Raw genomic sequence first — 22,722 nt, 5'->3', positions numbered from 1 at the left:
AAAGTTACAACACACTTGGATGTTTTATCTGAAGCAGGTGCTTTCAAACTTTATCCACAGGAACCCACTGTAAAAAACTTTAATAACCTCAGGACCCAATCCATATACACGTATATAAAACTGAACTTTCATGAAATGATATTCAGTATTCCATCCATCACAACAAAAGCACACTCTTTATATATACAAGGAGAAGCTCAACATAAGCAGAACAAACCAAAATATACTATTCCCTCTAACCTACTCTTTCCCCACCACTTGAAGAGAAGAACAAAAGGGGGAGGGGAACAACACAAAGAAAAAAATCCAGTTCAGCTTGGTGGTTTCCTCTTTATTGATGTGCCTCCTACCTTCCCCCACAATTTCAGTCCCTTCCATCTACCCCCCAAAAAGAAGGTAGTGAAAAGAAAGGATTGTTGGGGCTCTGAGCCCCTTGGGCAGTTAGAAAGGGAACAGAAACCAAAACAATCACCAGATGTGACAGAGATTGACAAAAAGTCTAAAGCAGAATGGGAAAAGTGGTAAAGAAAGGGGAAGAAAGAAAGGAGAGGTATTAGAGGCCATCTCCCCCATTAACCCTTGTGTTAAGAGGGTCTGGAGGAGAGTCAAACATTAGGAAGTGCAGGTCCTGAAGAAGGGAGGTGGTGTTTTAACCTCAAGGAGGAGTAGGTCAAGGAAGGGGGGCCACCTCTCTCTTTGTAGAATGGGACCCCCCATCTTAGGGGCAGCAGCTTCACAGACCGTAGACACTTTCATCACTGTAGGCAATGTATAGAAAGAAGTCTTCTTCATGGTGTTCCTGGGGTGAAGGTAAAAAATAACAGCGTTCAGGCATCTGAGCTTTAGTTATCTGAACCACCCACCATTGGGACATATTCTTTCACAATCATTCTTTTTGAAGACCCCAAACACCAGTGCTTTGACTCTCCCTCTCATTTGCTCCAGATCATAAGTGCTGGGCAGTATTATCCTATCCACAGTCTTGGACAACAAGATCTCAAACTATTCTCTACTGCCGTGGAACACAGAGTGGCTAGCGGGAGTCTGGACCACAGCAGTTACTCTGGCTCACTGCCCTGTCCAAATCCCTAACCCAGGACGATGCAGAAATCTTAAGAGTGAATATAAAACTGAGAGCTAATTAAGCCAGCTGGTCCAAGAACTGCTGACTTCAAACTTTCTGCCTCTCAAGCGCTTCCAACTCCTCCCCAAAGCCTCCTCTACTTCCCAGGCACCATACCTGGTACAGCTGACCCATCGTGGCACTGGTGGGTGGAATGACATTGTTGACGAAGAAAAACAAGGCATCCTCTGCTCGGAGATGAATTCGCTTCCGGATTAAGAAGTAAAACTGACCAACTGCCAAAGATACAAGGCCTGATAAAGTCAGAGATCACAAATACCCTCAAAAGAACACTGCTATGTGGAGTCTCCTCCATCAGAGACTGCACTCCCACCCCCAGGAAACAAATCTGGGTATTGGGTCAGGTTCCCACCTGTAAGATCAGAAGGCACCAGGTATTTCTTTTTGTCCAGGTCTCCTATCCGAGCTTTGGGAGCCTTTTCTACTATCACCTGTTAAGGAGAAGATAAAAATTAGCAGACATTAGGTACACAGACGCACAACTCCACCTGTCAAGAACTCAACATTCCTAGCACCAACACGTACCCCAGACTCATTTTTCTTTGTCTCTTAACACGCGGCGCAGCCCTGAATAGGAATTCTGACCCCACTGACTAATTCACCTAAACATCCAGGATCCCTGAATACGGTGTCATAAAAAACAATTTATGTTAATCAGACGAGGATGACTTATTGGGGCCAACAAGAGCTTCAATTTCAAAAACCCTATGTGAAGCTCGGACTGTCAAACGCCCCACAGCCTCCCACACGAACCCCAAGGTCTGTCTTTCGAATCTACATCTCCTCACTTTCAGCTCTATTGGTACCCCATTCCTTTCACCTCCGGTCCCAGAAACAGCGGTTTGGGGCTCGTTCCCAACGCCGCCACAACCGGCAACCTGATGCCTGCGCTGTGGGTCCGACTCAAGCCCAGGCTGTGGCGTCAGCGCCAGCGCCAGCGCCCTCGGCCCTGGCTACTGTCCTCACCGGGACCCGGTCCGGGTATTTCTTTCGGATCTTCTCGCCCTCAGAGCGGCGCTTCTCGAACGGATGCTCCTCTTTATACACGAACTTCATCCTCCCGGGAACCGGGTTGGACCGGGCTGGGCTGAGGGAACCCGGGGGGGGCCGGGACGGGGGGCGGCGGCGACGGCAGCGACGCGCGGGCGGATTCAGCGGAGCGATCCCCGGACTTGCGCCACTTCCCTATTCACCAACCCCGCCCCCGGCCAACAGGGGCCTCCCAGGCTGCTATGATACGCCACTGGCGTAACTGCCCTAACGCCAGTAGCGTAGCGCCACCTACTGACCTCCTCTCTCACGCCGTCAGCGTAATCGCTTTGGAATCAATTTGTAAATTACGCAGGCGGCGTAGGAAAGATGGTTGCCTTTTACTATCGTCGGAAATAACTGAAAATCCATTTCCCGACTTTCCCCCCAGGGACGTAATGATGAAAAGGACTAAAAGATGGTAATCGTAATTTGAGACTTGGCTCTCCAAAAGCTCTTTTCGGAAGTAATGCAGACGAAAAGCAGATAATTACAAGGATAGCTATTCACGAAACCTGTTGGTACGCTGAAGGCGGCCGTTGACACCAAAACAAAGTAGTACCTAAGTGGAGGAAGTGGTCTCCGGAAATACAAGAGGGCAGAAACGAAACCTGTGTTTGGAGACGCACTGGACGCTTAAGTTCCAGTAATGAGTGGACCAATAGGGACTGGAGAGGAGATCTGAAAGGTAAGGACTACGTCAGCGCGGAAGAACACTGCGGCTGTGACTGATTAAATCATGTGATCTCAAAGGGCGGAGCGTCACGTGGCGGGCGCGAGGAAGTAGAGCCGGCTTGGGCTTGGGGAGGAGGGCCCCGGGGGAGGAGGGGACGTGGGGACGTGGGGCAGGGCCAGCCCGCCGCTCGAAGGAAGCGTCTGCTTAGCTAGTACCTGCCAGTCTTCCAGGTGAAGCCCGGCCTTTCTTGTCGTCGAGGTTTCTACTCTTTTAATACTTCGACCTACATTGAAGCTTAGGTTCTCTCAGGACACACAGCTGTCCCTTCACTCCCCGCCAGGGTGCCCATCCTGTCACTAAGACCCTTCGTGCCAGGGAGAACCAACACTCCCCTTTCCCCTACCCTTAGGGTCTACAGCAGGATTTTCTCTCTGCCTAGTGGACAGGGTGGATGTGAACAAAAACCCCGCCCTCACTCCCCCAAACCCCAGAGAAGGACCTAGGGCAGCTTTGGTTTCAAAGTTATAATGCATGGTTTAAAAGAGAAGAAAGGAAAAAAAGAGAAAGCTGGTTACAGATCTGAGGGAATCTAGGAGGAAGGGCAAATAGAGGGAAAGTAAGGGAGGGGACAAGTTTGGGGAAAGTCCAGTGGCCCAAAATCCCAGTTTCCCACCCACAGCCCAGCCCTTGGAGTGAAGAATTAGATCAGTTTTGTACAAGAGTTTTTAAAAAATCAAATCACAACAAAGCTGGCTTGGCTTCTCTTTTGAGCCTCCCGGATTACCGAATGTCTGTCTCACTCTGGCCAGTCGTGTCTCTCCACCAGACACTGTTGCGGCTCTCCTAGGTCTCCGCTTATGTCCCAGTCTGGGGTTTCCAGGAGTGCGAACACGAAGTTAGAGTGAGGCTGCTTCAGAATCTGGCCCTTATGTCCATCCAGACTCCGTAGGGAGTGCAAGGCTCCCAGGGCAGAGAGGGGTGGGAGGGGCAGACCCTGCCCAGGCAGTCCTCACCGTTGGACAGGGCATCAGACGGCATCCCGAGGGCTCACCCTCCCCTTCCCCCCCACCCCAATTCAGGTGGAGGGGGAGCAGCTGTCACCAGAGCCTATGTTGGTGAAGGTTTCGGCTCAGCACAGAACGAACATCAGCGGTGAACCTGGGACGACAATAACTTGCATTGGTAGAGTCCTCATGGGGACAGCCTCCTTACACTAGTGTAAAGCAGCCTCACTGAAAACATGGGACAGAAAGGACCACCATTTTCTCTTGAGACTGAGGTTCAGTTTACCCAAAACCCAATGGCTAAAGGTGAGGAGTTTTCTTAAGACCTAGGTTCAAAAATTATATTCTTAGGGAAAAGATAAGGAAGTAAAACAGGACAAACTTTTATTCCTTCTTGGGGATCCCCTACCGCTCTTCTCCTCAGAAATCTAAGTGTCTAGCTTCCCTTACCTGAGGGCATCCAGCATTGGAAGCAGGTTGAGAAGGGCGGTATCACTGGGATCACTGAACCAGGATTTGATGGGGATGGCATTGTCTAGGGTGGGTGAAAAGGCACATGAGAATAAAGGGTTCAAGAGAGAAAGGGTGTTTTCCCTTTTATTTGGGGGTGGTTAACTTTAAAATACATAACCTCCCTTGCAAACCCAATGACCTAAGTAAAACCTTCTGTATTTATCTTCCAAAACAAAATTAAATTTTAATCACCATTATCTCATACTAGGGTAAGGCTTCTAGTCAAACTTCCGCCTTGTGTCTTACCTAAAGCAAATTTGATATGAAAAATCTGATTTATGAAGCAGAAATGGGGGGCAGCGAACACTCTTATATGAAAGAGAAACAGCTTGCATCCTGACCTACTGTAAACCAGGGAATCCCAGCCCCATGCATTCAAAATACCTTCTTAGAACCACTTTCTTGTCCTGCCAGACTCACTGCCTTCTCCCTTACCTGGATGGCTCCTGTAAGCCCCTGGGGAGTTATCCAGAATCACAATGCTGGAGAGGTCACTGTGGACCACAGAGAGGTCCTTGATGTAGCTGCCCAATTCCAAAGTGCAGTGCTGGAAGGCAGGGTGGGCTGGGCATCAAAAGGAGACTCGCCCTCTGTGATTGCTCCCCCAATACCAACAATGCCCACAAGCAGCCAGCTCCCACCAAAGGAGATTATGTAGTACCCCCACACACAGCCTTAGAAGGTCCCATTCCTGGGCAGTTGCCTCAAACTGAAGTCCCTCCCTGATGGCCTGCCTCCTCAGCCTCATTTTTAGACTTAGATTCTAGTCCCCTACCTGTCTGTAGTATCTCCTCTTGAGAATGCTTCTGCTATTATCCAGTTTATCTGCCACAGCAGAGCCATAAATCTCCATGCTTGCTGTGAACACCACCAACTCGTACCACTGGCTCACCTGAAATAGATTGGAGAAGAGGAAGCTGTCAGAAGAGGTGATTGTTCATTTGGACATATAGTTCCCTTTTACTAAGACTCCAGTGTAGACCTTCAGGCTTTTCAGCAACATTGAATGTCTCTGAGGACACAAAATTTTGAAACTGTCCTCAGACTCCCAAGTTTTAGGCATCATACCCCCTTAAGATTCAGAGATGCAAGAACAAGAGAGCAGGAAGGCCACGAAAAAATAGAATTGCATCAGCACAATAAATGAACCCTAACCATGGAAAGCCATTCTCTGACCATCCAACAACCTCCCCTCTCCAAAACTGCCCCTGCCCATTTCTCCTGATCCCTTAATTCCTCCAAATCCTCTACATTCTCAGAGCCCTAAAACCATTCCTTCATCCCAGAACTGCCTTCAGCTTCTGCAAACTCACCACTTCCAAGAAGAAATCCACATGGGGCCTCTTATGTACAAAAAACCGGACAGGATGTTTGTCTATTACCACCTGCGGAGGAACATACCAGGGCTGGGAGAAATCCTAAGCACCTCCACCCAGGCCTCAAGGACACCCCCTACCCTCCCACTGCTTGCTCCCCTTTTCCAGGCTGCCCCCAGGGCCCAAGGACAGCACCAGGGACGAGATACTCGGATTGGGAAAGAATCTGAGCAGAATTACAGACACAAGTTATTCCATCACTTCCCACTTCCACACACCTTGAGAATGAAGTCAGGAGGCGTTCCAGGCCGGACTGTGGGCCTTAGGACCCCATCATGATGGGAGTGAATAAGTGTCTCATCCAGATCCAGCACCAGGATCTTCCTCTTCACCTGGCCTGAACCACAAGGGGAAGGGGTAACACCAACCTACCTCCAGCCAAGACCTTGAACCCAACCTCACCTAGGGTTCCTCCCAGCCAGCATACTCACTTAGCCGATTCCGGGACACAGGAGATAAGGGAAGGATGTCATATCGAACAGTTTGGTACTGAATTACCTAGGAATAGCAAGAGAGAGGGTTAAAAACCCTGGACAAGGAAATCTTCCCTACTAACAACAAGAAGCACATGTTGAACATTTACTAAAACTTGAAGTGAAGTGAAAGTCACTCAGTTGTATCCAATTCTTTGAGACCCCATGGGTATAGTCCAGGAAATTCTCTAGGCCAGAATACTGGAGTGGATAACCTTTCCTTTCTCCAGGGGATCTTCCCAACCCAGGGATCAAACCCAGGTCTCCTGTGTTGCAGGCAGATTCTATACCAGCTGAGCCACAAGGGAAGCCCTATAAATTGGGCATGGTATAATTTAGGGTTATTTATATAATCCTCAAAATAACCCTAATAACAATTATAACAATATCACCCATGTTTTAAGGATGAAGAAACCAAGGCTGAGAGAAGTTAAATAACCTAAGACCACACAGCTAGGAATTAGTGGTCCGCCCCTCCAGTAAGAATGAAGACCATCAAAGCATGGATGTTGTCTTGATCATGGCTGTATTCCTAGAACACTATTGCAAGGGTGGTCACTCAACACTAGAATCAATGAAATGGTGGAGCCATGATTGTACCCCTGCAGTCTGACCCAAGAATCTGTCCTGTTATCCATGATAATATCCTGCTACATGGAAACGCGTGGCCCTGCCCACCTCCACCTCAAGAATCCTTTGTGACAACTCCCATCACCTCCTGTTGGGAGCTGAGCACCTCAGAATCCTTAGCGGACAGAGGGTAGGTGTCAGGAGGGGAGGTCCTTGGGTCACTAAGGGGAACAGAGAATGAGGGGATCCAGGGGTTGTCAGGTCAGCTAAGTTCCTCTGGCTGGGGGCCACCAGGCCTATTTTAACCAGCCACCTGTCCATTTCTGTCTCCACTAGCCAAGTCACAAGCTGCAGAGAGCCTCAGCCTTCTGAACAGCCTCCTTATCCTGGTACCCAGGGCAAGGCAGAGAACACCGGAAAGCCCCACTCACTAGGCAGACTGATAGAGCACCAAGAAGGGCAGAGTGAAGGGCTGTGAGTGCGAGGTGAGGAAGGGACAAGGATGTCACCAGCCTGGCCTTACAGCTTCTTCGTCTCTCTAGAGACTCCTGTTTCCAACACTCAGGTCTCTCGCATGCAGAGCTTGGTGATTCCCTCCTCTGCCCTTTTCTTCTAGGCACAGTCCATCCCTAGGCTCCAAGCCTCACCAGAACCAGGCTCCCCACTTGCAAACCAAAGGGCCCTCTCCCCCTAATCCCAAGGCATCTGCCCTTCTTTTCTCGCAGGGCTGCAGATGAGGGCCGCGACAGCTCGGGTGTCCTGTTCTGCTATCTCGGGTTGCACATGCTGGGCATGTAGGGAATGCTCTAAGCATCTGCCAGAAAGGGGGCGGGGGGGGGGGGTAGAAACCAGACTGGAAGGAAGGAAGGGAAGACAAAAGACTGGGAGGTCAGGGAACCTGTCTCTAGATGGGCTGGTGCACATCTTTGCACCCAGAAAACCATTTTCTCCCCTAAAAGAAGGGGAAGCAAGGGGGATGCTCTCTGCAAGCCCAGGAAGAGAGGACAGCACCTAACATGGAAGGAAAGCCCCAGGAGCTATCCACATACACATCTCAGCATCTCTGACCTCAGATTCTTCTTAGTTCCTAACCCTTGTCTTGGGGAAATAGTCCTGCCTACAACCATGAACACCCAGAAACAATCCTCACCCTAAATCAAAAAGTGAAAGTAGACTGATAAAGGAGACACTGAAGCCAAGGCCAGGCCCATTCCACCACTACCACTCAGGGTTGTCTGGAAATTCTTTGACCTAGGCAGCCCCTACCACATTTTATTTCTTCCAGTTTTATTGAGTTATGCCAGAGCACAGACTGGAGATTCTCGACACCCCAACTCCCTGAGTCCTCCCCAGCCTCCTTCAGTGGATTCTCCCCCATGGGGGTGAGAACACACAGCACATTTATTAAATTATGTTAGCCTAAGGAGCTTTGACCTTGGAGAAAAGCTATGGGGGAGGGAACCCAGAGATACACTCCCCACAGTATCCCTCACAACACTGGGGTCTCCTGGAAAAACAAGCATGCCCTCAGATTGAAGTCTTTACAATTGACACGCACTGTCTTCTGATGAGGACACTCAAACTTTAATGTGCTCCCTTCTGCAACTAAAGATGACCATCATAAACGCATTTTTTTGCGTTTTTCAATCCCAGAGTCATGATAAGCCTAAATATTCACACTCACACTATGAACTGGGTTTTGAGGACCTTTTGGTTAGAGTTTCCTTAATCTGAACCGCAGGGGCTTCTCCTGCACACCCAGGGCTTTTCCTAAGTTCCCACTCTTGTTAGTCACATACGCTCTCCCACCCACCCCCACCCTTGGCACAGGAGCCGGTATATTCCTTATCTTAAGACCAAACACACACGGAGACTCCAAATTATAGGAGGGTCTTTGACTAGCCCACACCGATGGATCTGCTGCCATCAAACAGGTGTTCCCCGCCTCTCGGTTTCTTTAGCAACAACTCCAGCTTTCTTAAAGAGCGCCCCACCCACCACCCTGGCCCCCAAGAATTGCCAAATCCTTTTACCGTCTAGCCCTCCTCCACCATCTCGGTTCTACCGCAAGGGTCTCTTCCTTTTTCCCATCCCACCTCATGCCCAGCTACGGGTGTTCTAATTCTCTAGCGGTAGAAGCTGCCGCTAGGACTCGGTTGCTAGGCCTAAACAGAGGCCCGACACTTTCCGAAAACCCTTGAGCACCGCTGACAGAGGTCCCCACCACCACCAGCGCCCACCCAAGGCTCACCGTGCGGATCTGCCTCCGCAAAAGGTAAATGAAGAAGCTCCAGAGCTTGGCGGCGAAGGCCACGAACGTGCGCAGCCCCAGCAGACACTGCGTCCGCATCATCCCGATGACCCCGGCACCGCCGGCCCCGGGGCCCCCGCGGCCCAGCTCCGCCAGCCCCCCGGGGGCAGCCCCCCGCCACCGGGAGGGGGAACGGGGGCCCCGAGTGGCAGAAGAGGCTGCAGAGAGGGGCACGGAGCGGGCGGCTCACAAAGCCACCCACGACGAGGGAAAAGCCCAGCGGAACGGGGAGCTGGGGGACAGGCGTGGGCAGCCCGCGGGGGCCCACATGGGCGGGGAGTGGCGCCGACGGCTTCGCCGAGGTTGCGGGCCGAGATAGGTCGGGCTACAGTGGGGTCCTCCGAGACCAGGAGGGAAGGGGATGGAGAGTTGGGGGAGGGGGCTATGGGGGAGGGGGCTAGGGAGAAGGGAGGGAGGGAGAAGGAAGGGGGAGGGGAAGGGGGGGAAGCGGAGGGTGGCCCGCTGCGCAGGCGCGCTAGGGGGCTGCCCGCGGGAAAGGGGCGGGCGGGGGCAGCGGCGCGCGAAGGGCCGCGGAGGCGGTGGCGAACGGGCCGGGTGAGCCAAGGATCCAGGAAGAAGGGGAGGGGGAGCCGAAGGACGCGGATGGCTGGACCAGAGCGGCCTCCCCCTCCCCGAGGTCGGGGGCGCCTCAACCGCTGGGGAGCGGGGCTGCAGCCTCTGCAGCTGGATTTCCCACTCTGACAGGCGCCATTTTACCGCCCAAAGGGCTCCCTCCTCCTTTCTTCCCCCCTCCTCTTCCCCTCTGACACTACTTCCGGTGGTGACGTGTATTCGCTTCACCTGGACTAAAGTTCCCCCTACTCGGTCTATGGGGGTGGGGATAAGGAAAGCGGGGCGTGCTCCGAACCAGTCCCCAATATTGCGCATGCGCGGGGGCGATGGGTGGGCGGGGCCTGGAGTACAGCAGGCCCGCCTTGAATTGCTTTGGCTGAGCGGAGTGACGTCACTTTTCCCCGAGGCGCAGACCGTCGGAAGGGCTCGCGCGACCACCTCCCCCTCCCACGGACAACTGCCCCAACGGCTCTTTCCGCCCCGATCACGGTAAAATTGTAGAGAGGGGCATCGTCCCTACGTGTGTGTACCAGCAGTCAGGAGGCACTATTCCCTGTTCGCCTTTCTGGGATAGTGAACCTAATCACTTCTCCAGGCTATACCATGTCTCAGTGGTGGGAGGGATCGCGGATGCCTCGCCCCTTCACGTGGAGGGGGCGGGGCAATGGACAGTGACGCCATCAGAGGGCGTCCGAAGAGGGACGGGACGCATTTTGGGGATGTTGGAGTCGCTGTTGGCTCTTGATGGCCTGGTGCTGCTTCGGGGTGAGGGTCGAAGGCACAGGGGCTTTGGAACACGGCTCAAGAGGCAGAAGTGGAGAGGAGGGGCTATAGGTCACAAGCCAGGGGTGGAGGTCTCGACTACTTCATGAATACGAAAACCTCAGTGTTCTCAGGCTGTTTGTCATTCGCTCTTTCCAGACTCCGTGGAGTGGGAGGGGCGTAGTCTCCTGAAGGCGCTCGTCAAGAAATCGGCGTTGTGGTGAGTATCCCGCAGGGTCTTGCCGTTTCATCCGATAAGGGAGCCTGGGTCCCACTCTGACAGTCCCCCTCATCTCTGCTTCAGTGGGGAGCAAGTCCACGTCCTGGGCTGTGAAGTGAGCGAAGAAGAGTTTCGTGAAGGTTTTGACTCCAGTATCAACAGCCGGTAAGTACAAATTGGAAGAAATTTAATTGGATTTGGGACTAGTGTTGCTGAGGAATTTCCCTTCCAGCAACAGGGAAAAAACCTGTTATGTAGTAGTGTGAAAGTGTCAGTTGCCCAGTCGTGTCCAACTGTTTGCTACCCCGTGGACTGTAGCCCAGGCGCCTCTGTTCATGGAATTTCCCAGGCAAGAATACTGGAGTGCGTTGCCATTCACTTCTCCAGAGGATCTTCCCCACCCAGGGATCGAACCCAGTTCTCCTGCTTTCAGGCCAGTTCTTTACCACCTGAGCCACCAGAGAAGCTTAAAGCCTAGTCGACAATTAATTGAAGGGAAATGGGTCTTTCAAAGGAGGTAGGAATTAGTAAGTGGAACGGTGAAGAGTAGTATATGGAGAATCCAAAACAGGGACGACAGAAGATGAAAGGGATAGCGTAGTAAAAGGCCGACAGTACAGGCTAGCATTAGAGACTGCCCTGGAGAATAAGAATAAACATGTTCTGCCTTTTGAGTTAATCAGTCTAGTGATCAGCGTACATCAACACTAACTGCAGGCTACATAGAGATTTGTCCTACAAGCAGAAGGAACAATTTATGCATAATTAGGGAGATATGGAAGCCATCCGGTTTCCCTGGTGGCTCAGTAGTAAAGAATCTGCCTACTGTCCAAGAGATGCAGCAGAAGCCACCGGTCCAATCCCTCCGTCAGAAGATCCCCTGGAGAAGGAAATGGCAGCCCACTGTAGTATTCTTGCCTGGAAATCCCATGGACAGAGGAGCATGGTGGGCTTCAGTCCATGGAGTCACAAAAGAGTAGGACACGACTTAGTGACTAAACAACAACATGGAAGCCATACCTGTTTGTGGGAGATGTAGGAGCTTCCTGAGGTCAGACAAAGAGCAGTATCTGATAATAGTGAAACGTCTTACAGAGCATGAAAAGGAAAACTTGAAAGGAGAGTGATAACATCATACCTGTTAGAAAGACTCCACACTGTGGAGAATGGGTTGGGCAGGGGGAGCCTGGACTTAGGGAGACCAAGTGGGGAGGGTTTTGCAAAAATGCAGGTTCTCTCAGATGTAGAAGTGCTGGTTAAGGGCTAATTGTGAACCAGGAACTGTGCTTGGTTAGAGCAATGATTGAAGTAGAATTCGTATTCCAATGAAATCTCAGAGAATAATGGTAGGAGACAGAGGCCTGGCTTAAGGCAGGGTGGACAGTTTGGGACAAATGTAAAAGGATGTTAGCAGGTACATCTTCCAGGACTTACAGACTGATGTGGGGCAGAGGAAAGCACCCAGATCAGGAGGTCCCTGAACCTATGTTGGCTGGTTAAGAAAAATTATTTCCTGGTCTGTGTAGTTAGCTGGATAACAGTAGTTTACATCTGCCCAAATTTGGTATCAGTTGTTAGAGTAGACGTGATGCTGTAAAGATGACAGTCACAAGAGAGGCAGAAGATACAAAGGAGGTGTCTGGGAACAAGTTCTGCCACTGTGAAGCTTTCCCAGGATTTCTAGTCCATGCCAGTTTCTTTACCTGAATTGTTTTTTTTTTTTTTTCTTTCCTGAATTGTTATTTTATCTGTAGTTAGTATGACAGGACTTGCTGCTTGACCTTCTCTAAGCTGTTCTACAGGCAGGAACCATGTCTCGGGTCTTCTCCTTCCTCTTTATCCATTCAGAGAATGATACATTTTAGGTACCACTCAGGAAATATTTGATAATGATGATAGTTAACATTTATTAAGTGTTTAGTACTTGTCAAGCACTGTGCTAAATGTCAGGAGGTTGGTATTCCTGTTTTATAAGTGAAGAAACTGAGTCTTAGATGAAATAATGTATCAGGTGACCTTGGGCAAGTAGAACCAAGCTTGGAGCTCAGGTCTGTTTGACACCACAGTCTGTGCTGTCAATCAGTTTAAAAAAAAAAAACACCTTTTCACTGATGTTTAAAATATTAGTGAAAATCAAGGAAACAGAACCACAAAGATCAGAAGCCAAAGTTGGAGATGGCTGGGGCAGGGGAGTAGTATAATCATGCCTTTTATTTTCCCTTTACAGATTGGTTTACCATGATCTCTTTAGAGACCCTCTCAACTGGTCAAAACCTGGGAAAGCCCATCCTGGCGGGCCCCTGGAAGCCTTGAGGGACCTGGACAAGAGGACAGGTTCTGGCCCTGCCACCATTGCTCTTGATTCCCTCAGCTGGTTGCTGCTTCACCTTCCCTGCCCCACACTCTGCCAGACCCTGCATGCGCTGAGCCGTCAGGACTCCTGCCCTGGTGAGGCTTCTCATTTGTTTCTTCCCCTCATACATTCCCCCTGCCAACCATGTGCCCCTCTCCACCCTAACAAGAAACATATCAGGGATCTCCAGTTGGGCCTTCTTCTATCACTTTTATCTTTATTCTATTTTTTGGTTGCTTCATAATGTTATCAATAACTCTTTTTTTCTTTTCCAAGTTTTTTTTTTTTTCTGTCACTCATTCATTCATTCAACAAATGTTAGATATATACATACACTGTGTTGGGTCCTTGCCTTCCAGGAGGTCAAAGTCCCGTAAAGGGTACAGACTAGTAAACAAGCAATTTACTGGATAGTCTGATAAGGACTGATGATAAAGGAACATGCGCAGAGTACCTTAAGGAAGGCTTGAAAATCAAAGGGTCAGCCAAACCAGTTTGTCCAGCTGATAGCTCTGGGACTAGCCCTAAAATACAGTGGGTCCTAGGATGGGCTTTAGTCAGATACCCAGCTCGGTACACAGGTGTTTGGTCTGACAGTGCTTCAGTTTCCTCTGGAGGATGGAGTTTATAGTATTAGGATGAACCACTTGGAACTGCTGTTTTTATAGGTCAGATATGATCAGATGTTAGCAATTTCATACAGTTCAACCTAAAAATGCAAGTCTTTAGTGTAGTGCCTGACACTAAATGCAGCTAAAAATAAAGATGGGAGGGGACTAAGGCACCGACTGGGATTTTTGGCAAGTTCCAGACACTGCAAGTAGTTCAGTGTACAAGAGATGAGACTGAAAGCAAGTGGAGAACAAACATTGAAAATGTGAGTTCCTTCCTGGAGGCCTTGGGGCGCTCCTGAGGATTGAGGTCAGTGCAGTGCCTTGATTCGATATACGCTGGAATAAGAAGGTGTATTAAGGTGAGGCCTGAAAGAAGTCAGAGCAGGGTGGTGAAACTAACCGAGGTCAGCCAGGATCTGGCCAGAGTTCTGAGATGTGGGCCTTTTTTTTCCTCTTCACTGTTTGATCCCAAGCATCCCTGGAATGCTCCCTACTGCCCTTCGTGCACATTTCTTGTCCCTCTGCAGGTGATAGCCCCCCAGGTGAGCAGGTGCGTGTGCTGGGCCTGCTGCATGAAGAGCTTCACGGCCCAGGCCCTTTGGGAGCATTGAGCAGCCTTGCTCAGACCGAGGTGACCCTGAGCGGTACTATGGGCCAGGCATCGGCTCACATCCTCTATCGGAGGCCAAGACAGCGCCCCATCCACCAGGTCAGGAGAAGCAGGGGACTGGATGTTGGAGTCAGACAGAGAGGGAGAGCAGTAAAACAGATGATGTGATGGAGCACTTCCCTGGGCCCTCATCCTTATAGCATTTCCCCCATTTATTCTCCTATGTGAGAGGCTTTGTCAAGTAGATGGTTTTATTATCCCCATTTTATAGCCTAGAAAGCTCAAGTCCTATAAGCTTAACCAACAAAAGACACTGCCTTCCAGGAAATGGAAAAGGAGAAAAAGCCAAAAGTGGTCCCTGTGGAGAGGTTTGGGGGGCTGAGAGGTGGAACGCAAGAGCTGGAAGAAGCCAGTCACATAGGTGGCTAGGAGCTGGAGTGGCAGGTCCTGGTTCTCTGGTTTGTTCAGTAAGATAGAAAAAATTTTCTTAACCCTCTTCTTACTTCTCTCCAGACTCAGTGGTTCTCCATCCTTCCTGACTTCAGCTTGGAGCTCCAAGCGGAGCCGCCACTGGAATCCCGGCCCCGCTCAGATCCTCATACTCCCTCGGTACCTAAGACAGCCAGGGCAGGAACAAGGGGATGGAATTTGGGGTCTGGAAAAGGGGGGCGTGGGGTCAGGGATTCCAGGGATGGCGCAGAGCAGCAGCTTCTTCTGTACCTGCAGGTGGACCCCACTACTCATTTGACTTTTAACCTTCATCTGTCCAAGAAGGAGAGAGAAGTCAAAGATAGCCTGACTCTGCCCTTCCAGTTCAGCTCGGAAAAGTAAGGTTGGGGCCTCAGTGCCCAAGTCCCTGAGTTGAGCCCAGCATTGGGCCTAAGAGGTGGGGCGACAGCAGGTTGTTGATTAACTTTTTCAACTTTATAGGGGCTGAAGTCCATCTCCAGAATCAAGTCTGGGGAGTGGCTCTCTACCCACCCAAACTCCAGCAATGTCAAAGAAAGGACCTTGATGTCTCTTTTCTCTCCATTAGAGCCTTGGGTCCCAACTCCACTGATGTCCCCAAAGTAATCTGGGCCTGGGCTGAGCCAGACCAGACCCCAGGGAAGTGGCCCTATCTCCAGGTAGCAGCACTGGGAGGGCAGAAAGCTAGATGGTATGCCAGAGGCAGGTTAATAAGGGCTTAGTAGACACCTGTTGTTCTGTGCCCAGCATGTGGGCGGGTGAAGCAAGACTACACAGTATCCTTGCCCTCAAGCTGCTAAGAACTTAGGGTGTTACAAGAGCTGTCTATGAGTATCCATCCCTGTACCAGTTGGTGCTACACAAGGTCGGACAAAGGGATTTAGACCAAGAAGACAAGGAAGCCGGAGAGGGAGTGACTGTCACACAGAAAGAGGGTGTCCAGACGTGACCCTTTACCCACCCTCCCCAGCACCAATTCTCCCCTTATCTCTCCTCAGACAGCAGGCTCTACTGCGCCCTGGGCTGGGCCAGGCTACCAGCCACATCTTCTATGAGCCAGATGCTTACGATGACCTGGATCAAGAAGACCCAGACGATGACCTAGATGTTTGACTGTCTAGGAGATTTGACTAGACTGCAGTTGGAGGGGAAGAGGAAGACTGTGGGCCCATAACCGTCCTTCAATTGTGTGTGTTGGCCTTAACCTGTCTCTGTTCCATCTTTGTTTCTTGTTTCCATGGAGGCCCTGCCCTGTGACCCATGAGCCAGGGAACAGCTTCCAGTGAGAAGAAAGTGGGCTGGAGGCATAAGAGAAAGTGACAGGATAAGAACACCACCTCCCCCCAAGCCTAATAAAATCTTTTATTTTCTTATTAAAAGCAAAAGTTCTTTGGTTGCTATTTAAGCAAAAGTCGCAAGTGGACAGGACTGGAGGCTGGGAGTGGATGAGGGAAGCCCAGCCCCTGAGTCGTTGCAGATGCCATGAAGGAGATGGGAAAAAAGCCTACTTTCCAAAACATATTTTTATTACTGTACAAAAAGCACACCCTCCCTTTTTTGTCCCCCCCACCCAACCCCCCCAGGAAACTGTACAAGGTGTGCTGGGCTAGAGTGACCAAAGGCTTCTGCTTGGCACCCTGCCCACAGGCTGAGCTCTCTGCCCCAGGTCCTTTCATAAGGAGGTGCCTGTAGGCTGCCAGGTTGGGGCAGGGCATCCTAGCTCACACATACTCCTTGGCAGAGTTGGGCTTAGGGTAGGAGCGAGGCGCACGGTATCCAGCTTTGCTCTCACTCCCAGGACAGGAGCAAGAGAGCAGCGCACCTCCCAGGAGGACCAGAGCAGACCCTGCCCAGCCAATGAAGATGGCAGGACCAAACTCATACCTGTGGAGAGAAGGGATTGGGGTCACGAACCCTGGTCTGCCTCTCCCAACCCCAGGCCCCTTAGGAGGTAGGGCTCTCATACTTACTTAACATTCATGGGGACCAAGGGGTTATAGAAATCTGAGACAATCTGATGGCCGTACCAGGAGCAAGCTATCAAGGCAGCAAGACCTGGAGAAAAAACGAGGATTCAGATACTGTGAGCCACCCGCCAAACCCGCACTGTGTCCACACTTACCCCTTCAGGATGGTTAAGAGAGTCCTTGGCCCCACCTTGGACCTGTGGCTCACCTGCCAAGATGAAAATGATGCCTCCTGTCATGGCTATCCGGGCCTTCTTCACTTTGTCGTCTCCCCCACAGTTTGTACACTTCATGCCCATCGTGGCCACGAATGTGGCCAGGAAGCCCAGCACCAAGGACACCACCATTAGGGCTCGAGTGGCCTGCATGGCCGCTGCGGAAAAGGGGTAAGGATGCCATCCTTGCTGGAAATGACGGGGCGGCCCTTGGACCGCTTCAGACCCCGAGTCCCGGGCCGGAGCCGGCGGATCCCGCCCTCTCCCGACTCGCTCTGCCCCGCCCTCTCGGCTCTCGGCTCTCGGATCCGCCTGGGGCGCCAGGGTTTCGATGAAACTGCCCCCGCGGAGGGGGAAGGGTGAAAGGAGACGTCGAAGGAAAACAGAGGTGGTGACCTGAGCCCTGGTAGCGGTGGCTGCAGCCCCGGTGCCACCTGCAGTCCCGGCTCTTGTCTCAGCTCTGACCCCACTATCGAGGCCACGCTTTGTGGCCTCGGCTAATCGGCCGATAAGATTAGAAGCCGCAAGCGGCGGCCCAGGGGGCAGACAGGGGGCGCGGCTCCTCGGCCGCCCTCGGTTCGACCCCGCGGCCCCCAACCCAACCCGGCGGCCTCCAGCCCGCGCCGCCTTTTGTCCGAGAAAAGGGCGGGAGATGGCGGAGACCTTGGCCTCGTCGGGGAAGGGGGAGGGGAAGGCCGCGCCCTAGGACTCAGCTTCCTGGGAGCGGCTTGGGCCGCGGGCCGCTGGCCGCTCGGCCGGGAGACGAGGCCCGTCCGTGGGCGAAAAGGGGCTCAGCCAGGCCCACGCACGTGCAGTCCCAGGACCTCGGCCCTACCGCTTTCTCCTCTCCAGTCGCGCTCCGGGACAACCCAGCGCGTCGGGCCGTGGGGCCTCGAGCCCGGCCCCTCACCCACCCCGCGACCTCACCTCTGGAGCATCCGCCCCGTCGGTCCCGCGGTCTTACCCGACAGGGCGAGCACCGAGTCGTACATTTTGCAGCTCATCATGCCGGTGCTCTGCGTGACGCAGTCCATCCACAGCCCCTTGTACATGGCCTGGGCGGTGATGATATTGTCGCCCGCGTACGAGCTCATCTGCCACTGCGGGATGGCGGTGCACGCCACCAGGCCCACCCAGCCCAGCAGAGCCATGGAAAAGCCCAGCAGCTGCAGGCCCGAATTGGCCATTTCCGCCCTCAGAATAGACGGGGGGCGCCGGGCGGGCGAGTTTTTAAGTCACCCAAAGAGGCAAAAAAGAAGTTGGTCGACTGCTTGCAAATCTGGTCTCCGGAGTAAACACAAACCGACCCCTCCGGCAAGACGAGAGTCTCACGGCAGCGGGAACAGGACTGGTGACCGACAAAAGCGATCCGCGAACGCCTGGCGGTTCCCTCAGGCGCTCGGCGACTCTTCCCAAACAAAAGGTGAAGGGGCCGTACGGGCGCGGCCCCCGGGTGCTGGAAGTCCCCAGAGTATCCTGGGCTGTCGGCCCGAGGCTGCTGTGCGAACTAGAGGTCGCTCAGCGGTGAGCGGGCAGGTGCGGGCGGACAGGTGCTGCGCACCTGAGTATAAGTAGGGCGTCGGGGACGCGCCCCCGCGGGCACCGGGAGCGCGAGGCGGGGAGGGACCGAGGGGCGGCCGAGGGTGACATGACGTCACCGAAGGGACACTCACCTGAGCCGGAAGTCCTTGCCCCCACCCCTCCAGGCTCAGGTGAGGAGGAAGAAACCTGAGCCCCAGCGTCACGCCCCTTCACTTGCTGGGCTCGGACCGCTGGAGGGGGGAGGTGGAGTCTTCTCTGGAGTCCCGAGTTCTGAGGAAGCCCCTCGGACTGGAGGTCCCTCGGGCGGAAGGACGTCCCTTCCCCGCTCCCGGACAGGTGCGCCAGGAACGCGGCGGAGCCTGAGCGGGAGAGATGCCCCAGGCTAGCCCTGGCTCCGCCTGCCCACCCCCATCCCCGCAGGGACTCTCGGCTTCTACTCCGTGCGCTCGCTCTTTATCCCGCCCTACTTTCGCCCCCACCCTCTGTTCTACTCTTTGTCTCTTCAGTTGTCTTTCCTCGCCGACCCCACCTTCCGGGGACTCCTCAGAACTGCCCACTTCAGCTGCCTAATTAGAGTCTCCACCGCCGGAGACACCGCCTAGCGCCCCTCACCGCTGTCGCCTCCACCAGACACCTGGCTTCCAGGCGCGGTGCCCCAGCACCCATCTCCTCCGCCCCCTATTCCGATCTTTGCTGGACGTGACTTAATGGCGGGGGCCCTTGGCACCCCCCGCCCCGCAGTTACTGTCCCATCCCGCCTCAAGGGTCCTTGCCGCAGAAGGAAGAAACCACTGAGGCCAGAAACCAGCGAAGGGAGGGAGCAGGGTAGGGCCTGGGTCAGAGTCTTGGCCACACCCACCATTCTCTTCGCTTGGAGTTTTTCCAGCCGGTCCTCCACCTTTCCCTCTTCCTCCCCCAGCCCAGCACTAGTTTCTCACCCTCATCAGGAGCCTGGACCCGCCTGTCTGTGTGCCCTCTCCCGTGCCGTCCTCCAGAACATCTGGCTCTAATGTGGCCTTTGAGTCAGTCCTCAGACCCCCACCTCACCCTCAGGTTTCTTCTGTCACTCTCCCTGAGTTCTGCCCCATCCCACCAAGCATCCCCCACTTATCCATTCCTCCTTCATCTGTTATCATCTCCCCTTCCTGTCCTTTCCGCTTCCTATTTTACTCCTCATCTTTTAGTCTACCTGTGTACCCTGTCTCCAGACCCCTTGGAGCCCAGCATCGCCCAGTAGCCTTTCTTTGCATCTACCCGAGAGCACGTCCCTGCTCCCTCATGGTCGTTTCCTTTCAGTCTTTCCTGACAACTCTCAGGCTCACACACCTTTCTTACTCTGTCTCTCTCGTTTCATTTTTTAACCTCAAGTCTCTCATATTTCCCATCTTTGCTCCTTCTCAAACATTTCTCAGTCTTTCTTTTATTCAATAAAAATATTAATGGTCCTTCACAGTCGTCTAATTAACCTGTTTTTCTGTAAAATACAGACTTTAAGGAACTCTTTATTATTCATTTTAATTTTTCTACCTTTGATTAATGGTGAGTTTTGTATTTTTTTAAGGTGACTTCCAGCTCTGAAAATCCACGTTTCTCGTTAATTAAATATATCCAGCTCCTCTCCAAGCTCAGTGAGACCATCTCAGACCAAGCCACCATCACCTCTTGCCTGGACACTGCAACCGCCTCCAAACCAATCTCTCTACTTCCCTGTTTGTCCTTCTAAAATCTATTTTCCAGAAACAAGTTTGTTTTTTTTTTTTTAAATAAACTTTTAGCTTATCACTTCTTGTTTAAAATCCTTAAAACTTCCAACGGCATTCTTTGGCTCCTACTGCTCCACTGGATTTGCAAATAAATGTTACACTATGGTTTATGAGACTCCATGTGTCAGCCACACTTCCTGAACTATACTGGGTTCCTTCCCACCAAAGTGCCTCTGTACTCTGTTCTCTATGCCTGGGTGTTCTTCTCATCTACCCCCACCCAACCTTCCTTCTACCCAGCTAACCGACTCATCCTTAGCTATCAACTCAAATATGACTTCTCCTGGAAGGCCTGGCCTGAGCACCCCACCCTGGACTGAGTCAGATCACCTTGCTGAATGTTCTCACTGCTACCTATACTTTACTTTCAAGGTTCTTATCATGACTGGAAGCTATTCACTTTGTGTGATTATTTACTCAACGTCAGTCTCCCCACTATACTATAAGTTCTAAGAGATGTGTCTGGATTTTATCCCCAATAATAGTGGATGAATAAATGACTAAATTGCAAATTAACATGATTTTCATCTACTGATTTGATATTTTCTGAGTCCCTGTATAATGTACCAAGCACCATGCTTGACACTGGGGCCACAGCTGTAAACAAGAGGACACTGCAGACTTCCTGGTGGGCCAGTGGTTAAGATTCAGTGCTTCCACTGCAGGGGGCACAGGTTCAATCCCTGGTCGGGGAAGTTCTGCATGGCATTCTGTGGGGTCAAAAAAGAAAAAGAGGACGCTTCATTCAGGTAACTTAGATTCTAGAGGGAGGAAGCAGGCAATAAAGACATAAAATGGTGCATGTTTTCAAGGCAATAAAATAGGGTAATGTGATGAGGTTGGGTCCATTCCAGAGTAAGGTCAGGGAGACCTACCTAGGAAGGGACTGTTAAATAATGAGCCACCCAGGAAGAACCATATTATAGGCATAGGGAACAGCAAGTGCTATGACCCTGTTTCTCTGGTCCCTTTGAGACTTGTATTAACTTAAAGCAGGATTGCTCCACCTCAGCACTATTGTGTTTGGGGCCAGATAATTCTTTGTTATGGGATGGTTCTGTGCATCATAGTATATTTAACAGCACCCTGGACTTCCACTGATTTGATGCCAGTATCCTCTCCCACACCCCAGTGTGACAATCAAAAATGTCTCCAGAATAAACAAGGTCCTACTGTATAGCACAGGAAACCATATTCAATATCCTGTCGTAAACCATAATGGAAAAGTATATATATATATATATACTATATATATATATATATATAATCACTGCTGTACAGCAGAAATTAACACAACATTGTAAATCAACTATGCGTCAATAAAATAAAAAAAAAAGAAATCATTGTCTCCAAAGATCACCAGATGTACCAGTGATGAGATGAGCAAAACTGGCCCCAGCCTAGAACCATTGATTTAAAGTATCACCAGTCAGCATCACTGTGAGTTTTTGCTCTAGAAACCTTCAAGTAAAGAGTTGGGTGTGAGGAGAAAGTAGATGGATGGTTGGAATTAGCCAGGGTTGGGATTTTGCTAAAAAGTGAGAAAAGGGGGAGTTCCCTGGTAGCCTAGTGGTTTGGATTCCAGGCTTTCACTACTGTGGCCTGGGTGCAACCCCTGGTCAAGGAACTGAAAATCTTAAAAGCCAAGCAGTGTTGCTAAAAGAAAGAAAGAGACAGAGAATAGAGAAGGAATTTTAATTTGCTCGAGAGTGATTATGTGCTAGATCATTGCTATAAATTGGGTATTAACAAGAGCAAACATAAAAAGGAGTCAGTGGATAGTGAAAAACTGATCCAGTCAGTGGTTTTGAGGTCTCCATAAAGTGAGAGAAGTGGGGATACATGAATGGATGATCTAGAAGCCTAGGAGGTGATCATCAGAGGTGGCAGGGTTGAATTCACGAAATTGGAAGAGGGTGTTTTTGGAGATAACAAAGCCATGGGTAGGGGCCTGAAGGTGGACTGAAAAGACAGATGGTTGAAGATGAGACTGAGGGCTGAGAGGCCATGAGTAAATGGAGTACCCTGATAGGTTTTGAAGTCAACAACAATGATGATCACAACATGGGCATAAAGAAGACGACAATGAGCTTGATCAATACTACAAGGAAGAGAAAGAAATACATTGTGCAAAGATTGAAAGGGTCAAAATAAAACTGATTTGCAAATGATATAATCACCTACTAGAAAATCAGATAAAAGCAACAGTCTGTCAGAACTATCCACAGTGTTCAGCAAGTTTGCCGTACACAAGATCCACCCACAAAGAGAGTCACTAGTATTTTACTATACCAGCAATAACTAATTAGAAAATATAATTTTTAAAATAACACTCAATTTGCATCACTGCCAAATATTATAGAACATCTTGGAACTAACCAAGTATTCATAAGACCTCAATGGAAGAAAAAAATTTTAACTCTACTAGGTCCATCTAGTCAAAGTTATGGTTTTTCCAGTAGTCATGTATGGATGTGAGAGTTGGACTATAAAGAAAGCTGAGCGCCAAATAGCTGATGCTTTTGAACTGTGGTGTTGG

General features: G+C 51.1%; 4 protein-coding genes across 5 annotated transcripts; 1 reads left to right on the top strand and 3 right to left on the bottom strand.

Moving 5' to 3' along the window:
* Positions 1-310: 310 nt before the first annotated feature.
* On the bottom strand, positions 311-2,331 carry GABARAP (GABA type A receptor-associated protein). Its single transcript, XM_065911142.1, has 4 exons — positions 2,111-2,331; positions 1,497-1,575; positions 1,241-1,359; positions 311-799 (listed from the first exon to the last, which is right to left on the bottom strand). Exons 1-4 carry the CDS (start codon positions 2,198-2,200, stop codon positions 734-736), a joined length of 354 nt encoding a protein of 117 aa, XP_065767214.1. The 5' UTR covers positions 2,201-2,331; the 3' UTR covers positions 311-733.
* A 1,027-nt stretch (positions 2,332-3,358) lies between these two features.
* On the bottom strand, positions 3,359-9,844 carry CTDNEP1 (CTD nuclear envelope phosphatase 1). The gene is made up of 8 exons (XM_065911140.1): positions 9,037-9,844; positions 6,174-6,240; positions 5,961-6,079; positions 5,680-5,751; positions 5,142-5,258; positions 4,802-4,913; positions 4,304-4,388; positions 3,359-4,007 (listed from the first exon to the last, which is right to left on the bottom strand). Exons 1-8 carry the CDS (start codon positions 9,136-9,138, stop codon positions 3,947-3,949), a joined length of 735 nt encoding a protein of 244 aa, XP_065767212.1. The 5' UTR covers positions 9,139-9,844; the 3' UTR covers positions 3,359-3,946.
* A 502-nt stretch (positions 9,845-10,346) lies between these two features.
* ELP5 (elongator acetyltransferase complex subunit 5) lies at positions 10,347-16,081 on the top strand. 2 transcript variants are annotated; one of them, XM_065911139.1, is made up of 8 exons: positions 10,347-10,434; positions 10,591-10,651; positions 10,736-10,816; positions 12,879-13,099; positions 14,146-14,327; positions 14,742-14,837; positions 14,955-15,055; positions 15,695-16,081. In XM_065911139.1, exons 1-8 carry the CDS (start codon positions 10,389-10,391, stop codon positions 15,807-15,809), a joined length of 903 nt encoding a protein of 300 aa, XP_065767211.1. In that variant the 5' UTR covers positions 10,347-10,388; the 3' UTR covers positions 15,810-16,081. The 2 variants fall into 2 exon arrangements, with proteins under 2 accessions (XP_065767211.1, XP_065767210.1); XM_065911138.1 differs by lacking the exon at positions 14,955-15,055 and having other exon boundaries at positions 10,354-10,434.
* Positions 16,082-16,249: 168 nt separating this feature from the next.
* CLDN7 (claudin 7) lies at positions 16,250-18,471 on the bottom strand. The gene is made up of 4 exons (XM_065911141.1): positions 17,843-18,471; positions 16,872-17,036; positions 16,667-16,751; positions 16,250-16,580 (listed from the first exon to the last, which is right to left on the bottom strand). Exons 1-4 carry the CDS (start codon positions 18,063-18,065, stop codon positions 16,418-16,420), a joined length of 636 nt encoding a protein of 211 aa, XP_065767213.1. The 5' UTR covers positions 18,066-18,471; the 3' UTR covers positions 16,250-16,417.
* Between the last annotated feature and the right edge of the window lie 4,251 nt (positions 18,472-22,722).

Source organism: Muntiacus reevesi, chromosome 18, assembly GCF_963930625.1.
Source record: "Muntiacus reevesi chromosome 18, mMunRee1.1, whole genome shotgun sequence".
Lineage (NCBI taxonomy): Eukaryota > Metazoa > Chordata > Mammalia > Artiodactyla > Cervidae > Muntiacus > Muntiacus reevesi.
This window is presented reverse-complemented; position numbering and strand designations above follow the sequence as displayed.

What these genes read in the sequence shown, in the direction of transcription:
- GABARAP (XM_065911142.1), bottom strand. Translation starts at nt 2,200, where the DNA reads ATGAAGTTCGTGTATAAAGAGGAGCATCCGTTCGAGAAGCGCCGCTCT. An exon ending in GGTGCCTTCTGATCTTACAG is followed by an intron (nt 1,360 to 1,496) that starts GTGGGAACCTGA and finishes TATCTTTGGCAG; the next exon opens with TTGGTCAGTTTTACTTCTTA. An exon ending in CGATGGGTCAGCTGTACCAG is followed by an intron (nt 800 to 1,240) that starts GTATGGTGCCTG and finishes CCTTCACCCCAG; the next exon opens with GAACACCATGAAGAAGACTT.
- CTDNEP1 (XM_065911140.1), bottom strand. Translation starts at nt 9,138, where the DNA reads ATGATGCGGACGCAGTGTCTGCTGGGGCTGCGCACGTTCGTGGCCTTC. An exon ending in CTCCTGACTTCATTCTCAAG is followed by an intron (nt 5,752 to 5,960) that starts GTGTGTGGAAGT and finishes GTTCCTCCGCAG; the next exon opens with GTGGTAATAGACAAACATCC. An exon ending in TGGATTTCTTCTTGGAAGTG is followed by an intron (nt 5,259 to 5,679) that starts GTGAGTTTGCAG and finishes AATCTATTTCAG; the next exon opens with GTGAGCCAGTGGTACGAGTT.
- ELP5 (XM_065911139.1), top strand. Translation starts at nt 10,389, where the DNA reads ATGTTGGAGTCGCTGTTGGCTCTTGATGGCCTGGTGCTGCTTCGGG. An exon ending in TGGCCTGGTGCTGCTTCGGG is followed by an intron (nt 10,435 to 10,590) that starts GTGAGGGTCGAA and finishes CGCTCTTTCCAG; the next exon opens with ACTCCGTGGAGTGGGAGGGG. An exon ending in CCGTCAGGACTCCTGCCCTG is followed by an intron (nt 13,100 to 14,145) that starts GTGAGGCTTCTC and finishes GTCCCTCTGCAG; the next exon opens with GTGATAGCCCCCCAGGTGAG.
- CLDN7 (XM_065911141.1), bottom strand. Translation starts at nt 18,065, where the DNA reads ATGGCCAATTCGGGCCTGCAGCTGCTGGGCTTTTCCATGGCTCTGCTG. An exon ending in CATCATTTTCATCTTGGCAG is followed by an intron (nt 16,752 to 16,871) that starts GTGAGCCACAGG and finishes TTTTTTCTCCAG; the next exon opens with GTCTTGCTGCCTTGATAGCT. An exon ending in TTGGTCCCCATGAATGTTAA is followed by an intron (nt 16,581 to 16,666) that starts GTAAGTATGAGA and finishes TTCTCTCCACAG; the next exon opens with GTATGAGTTTGGTCCTGCCA.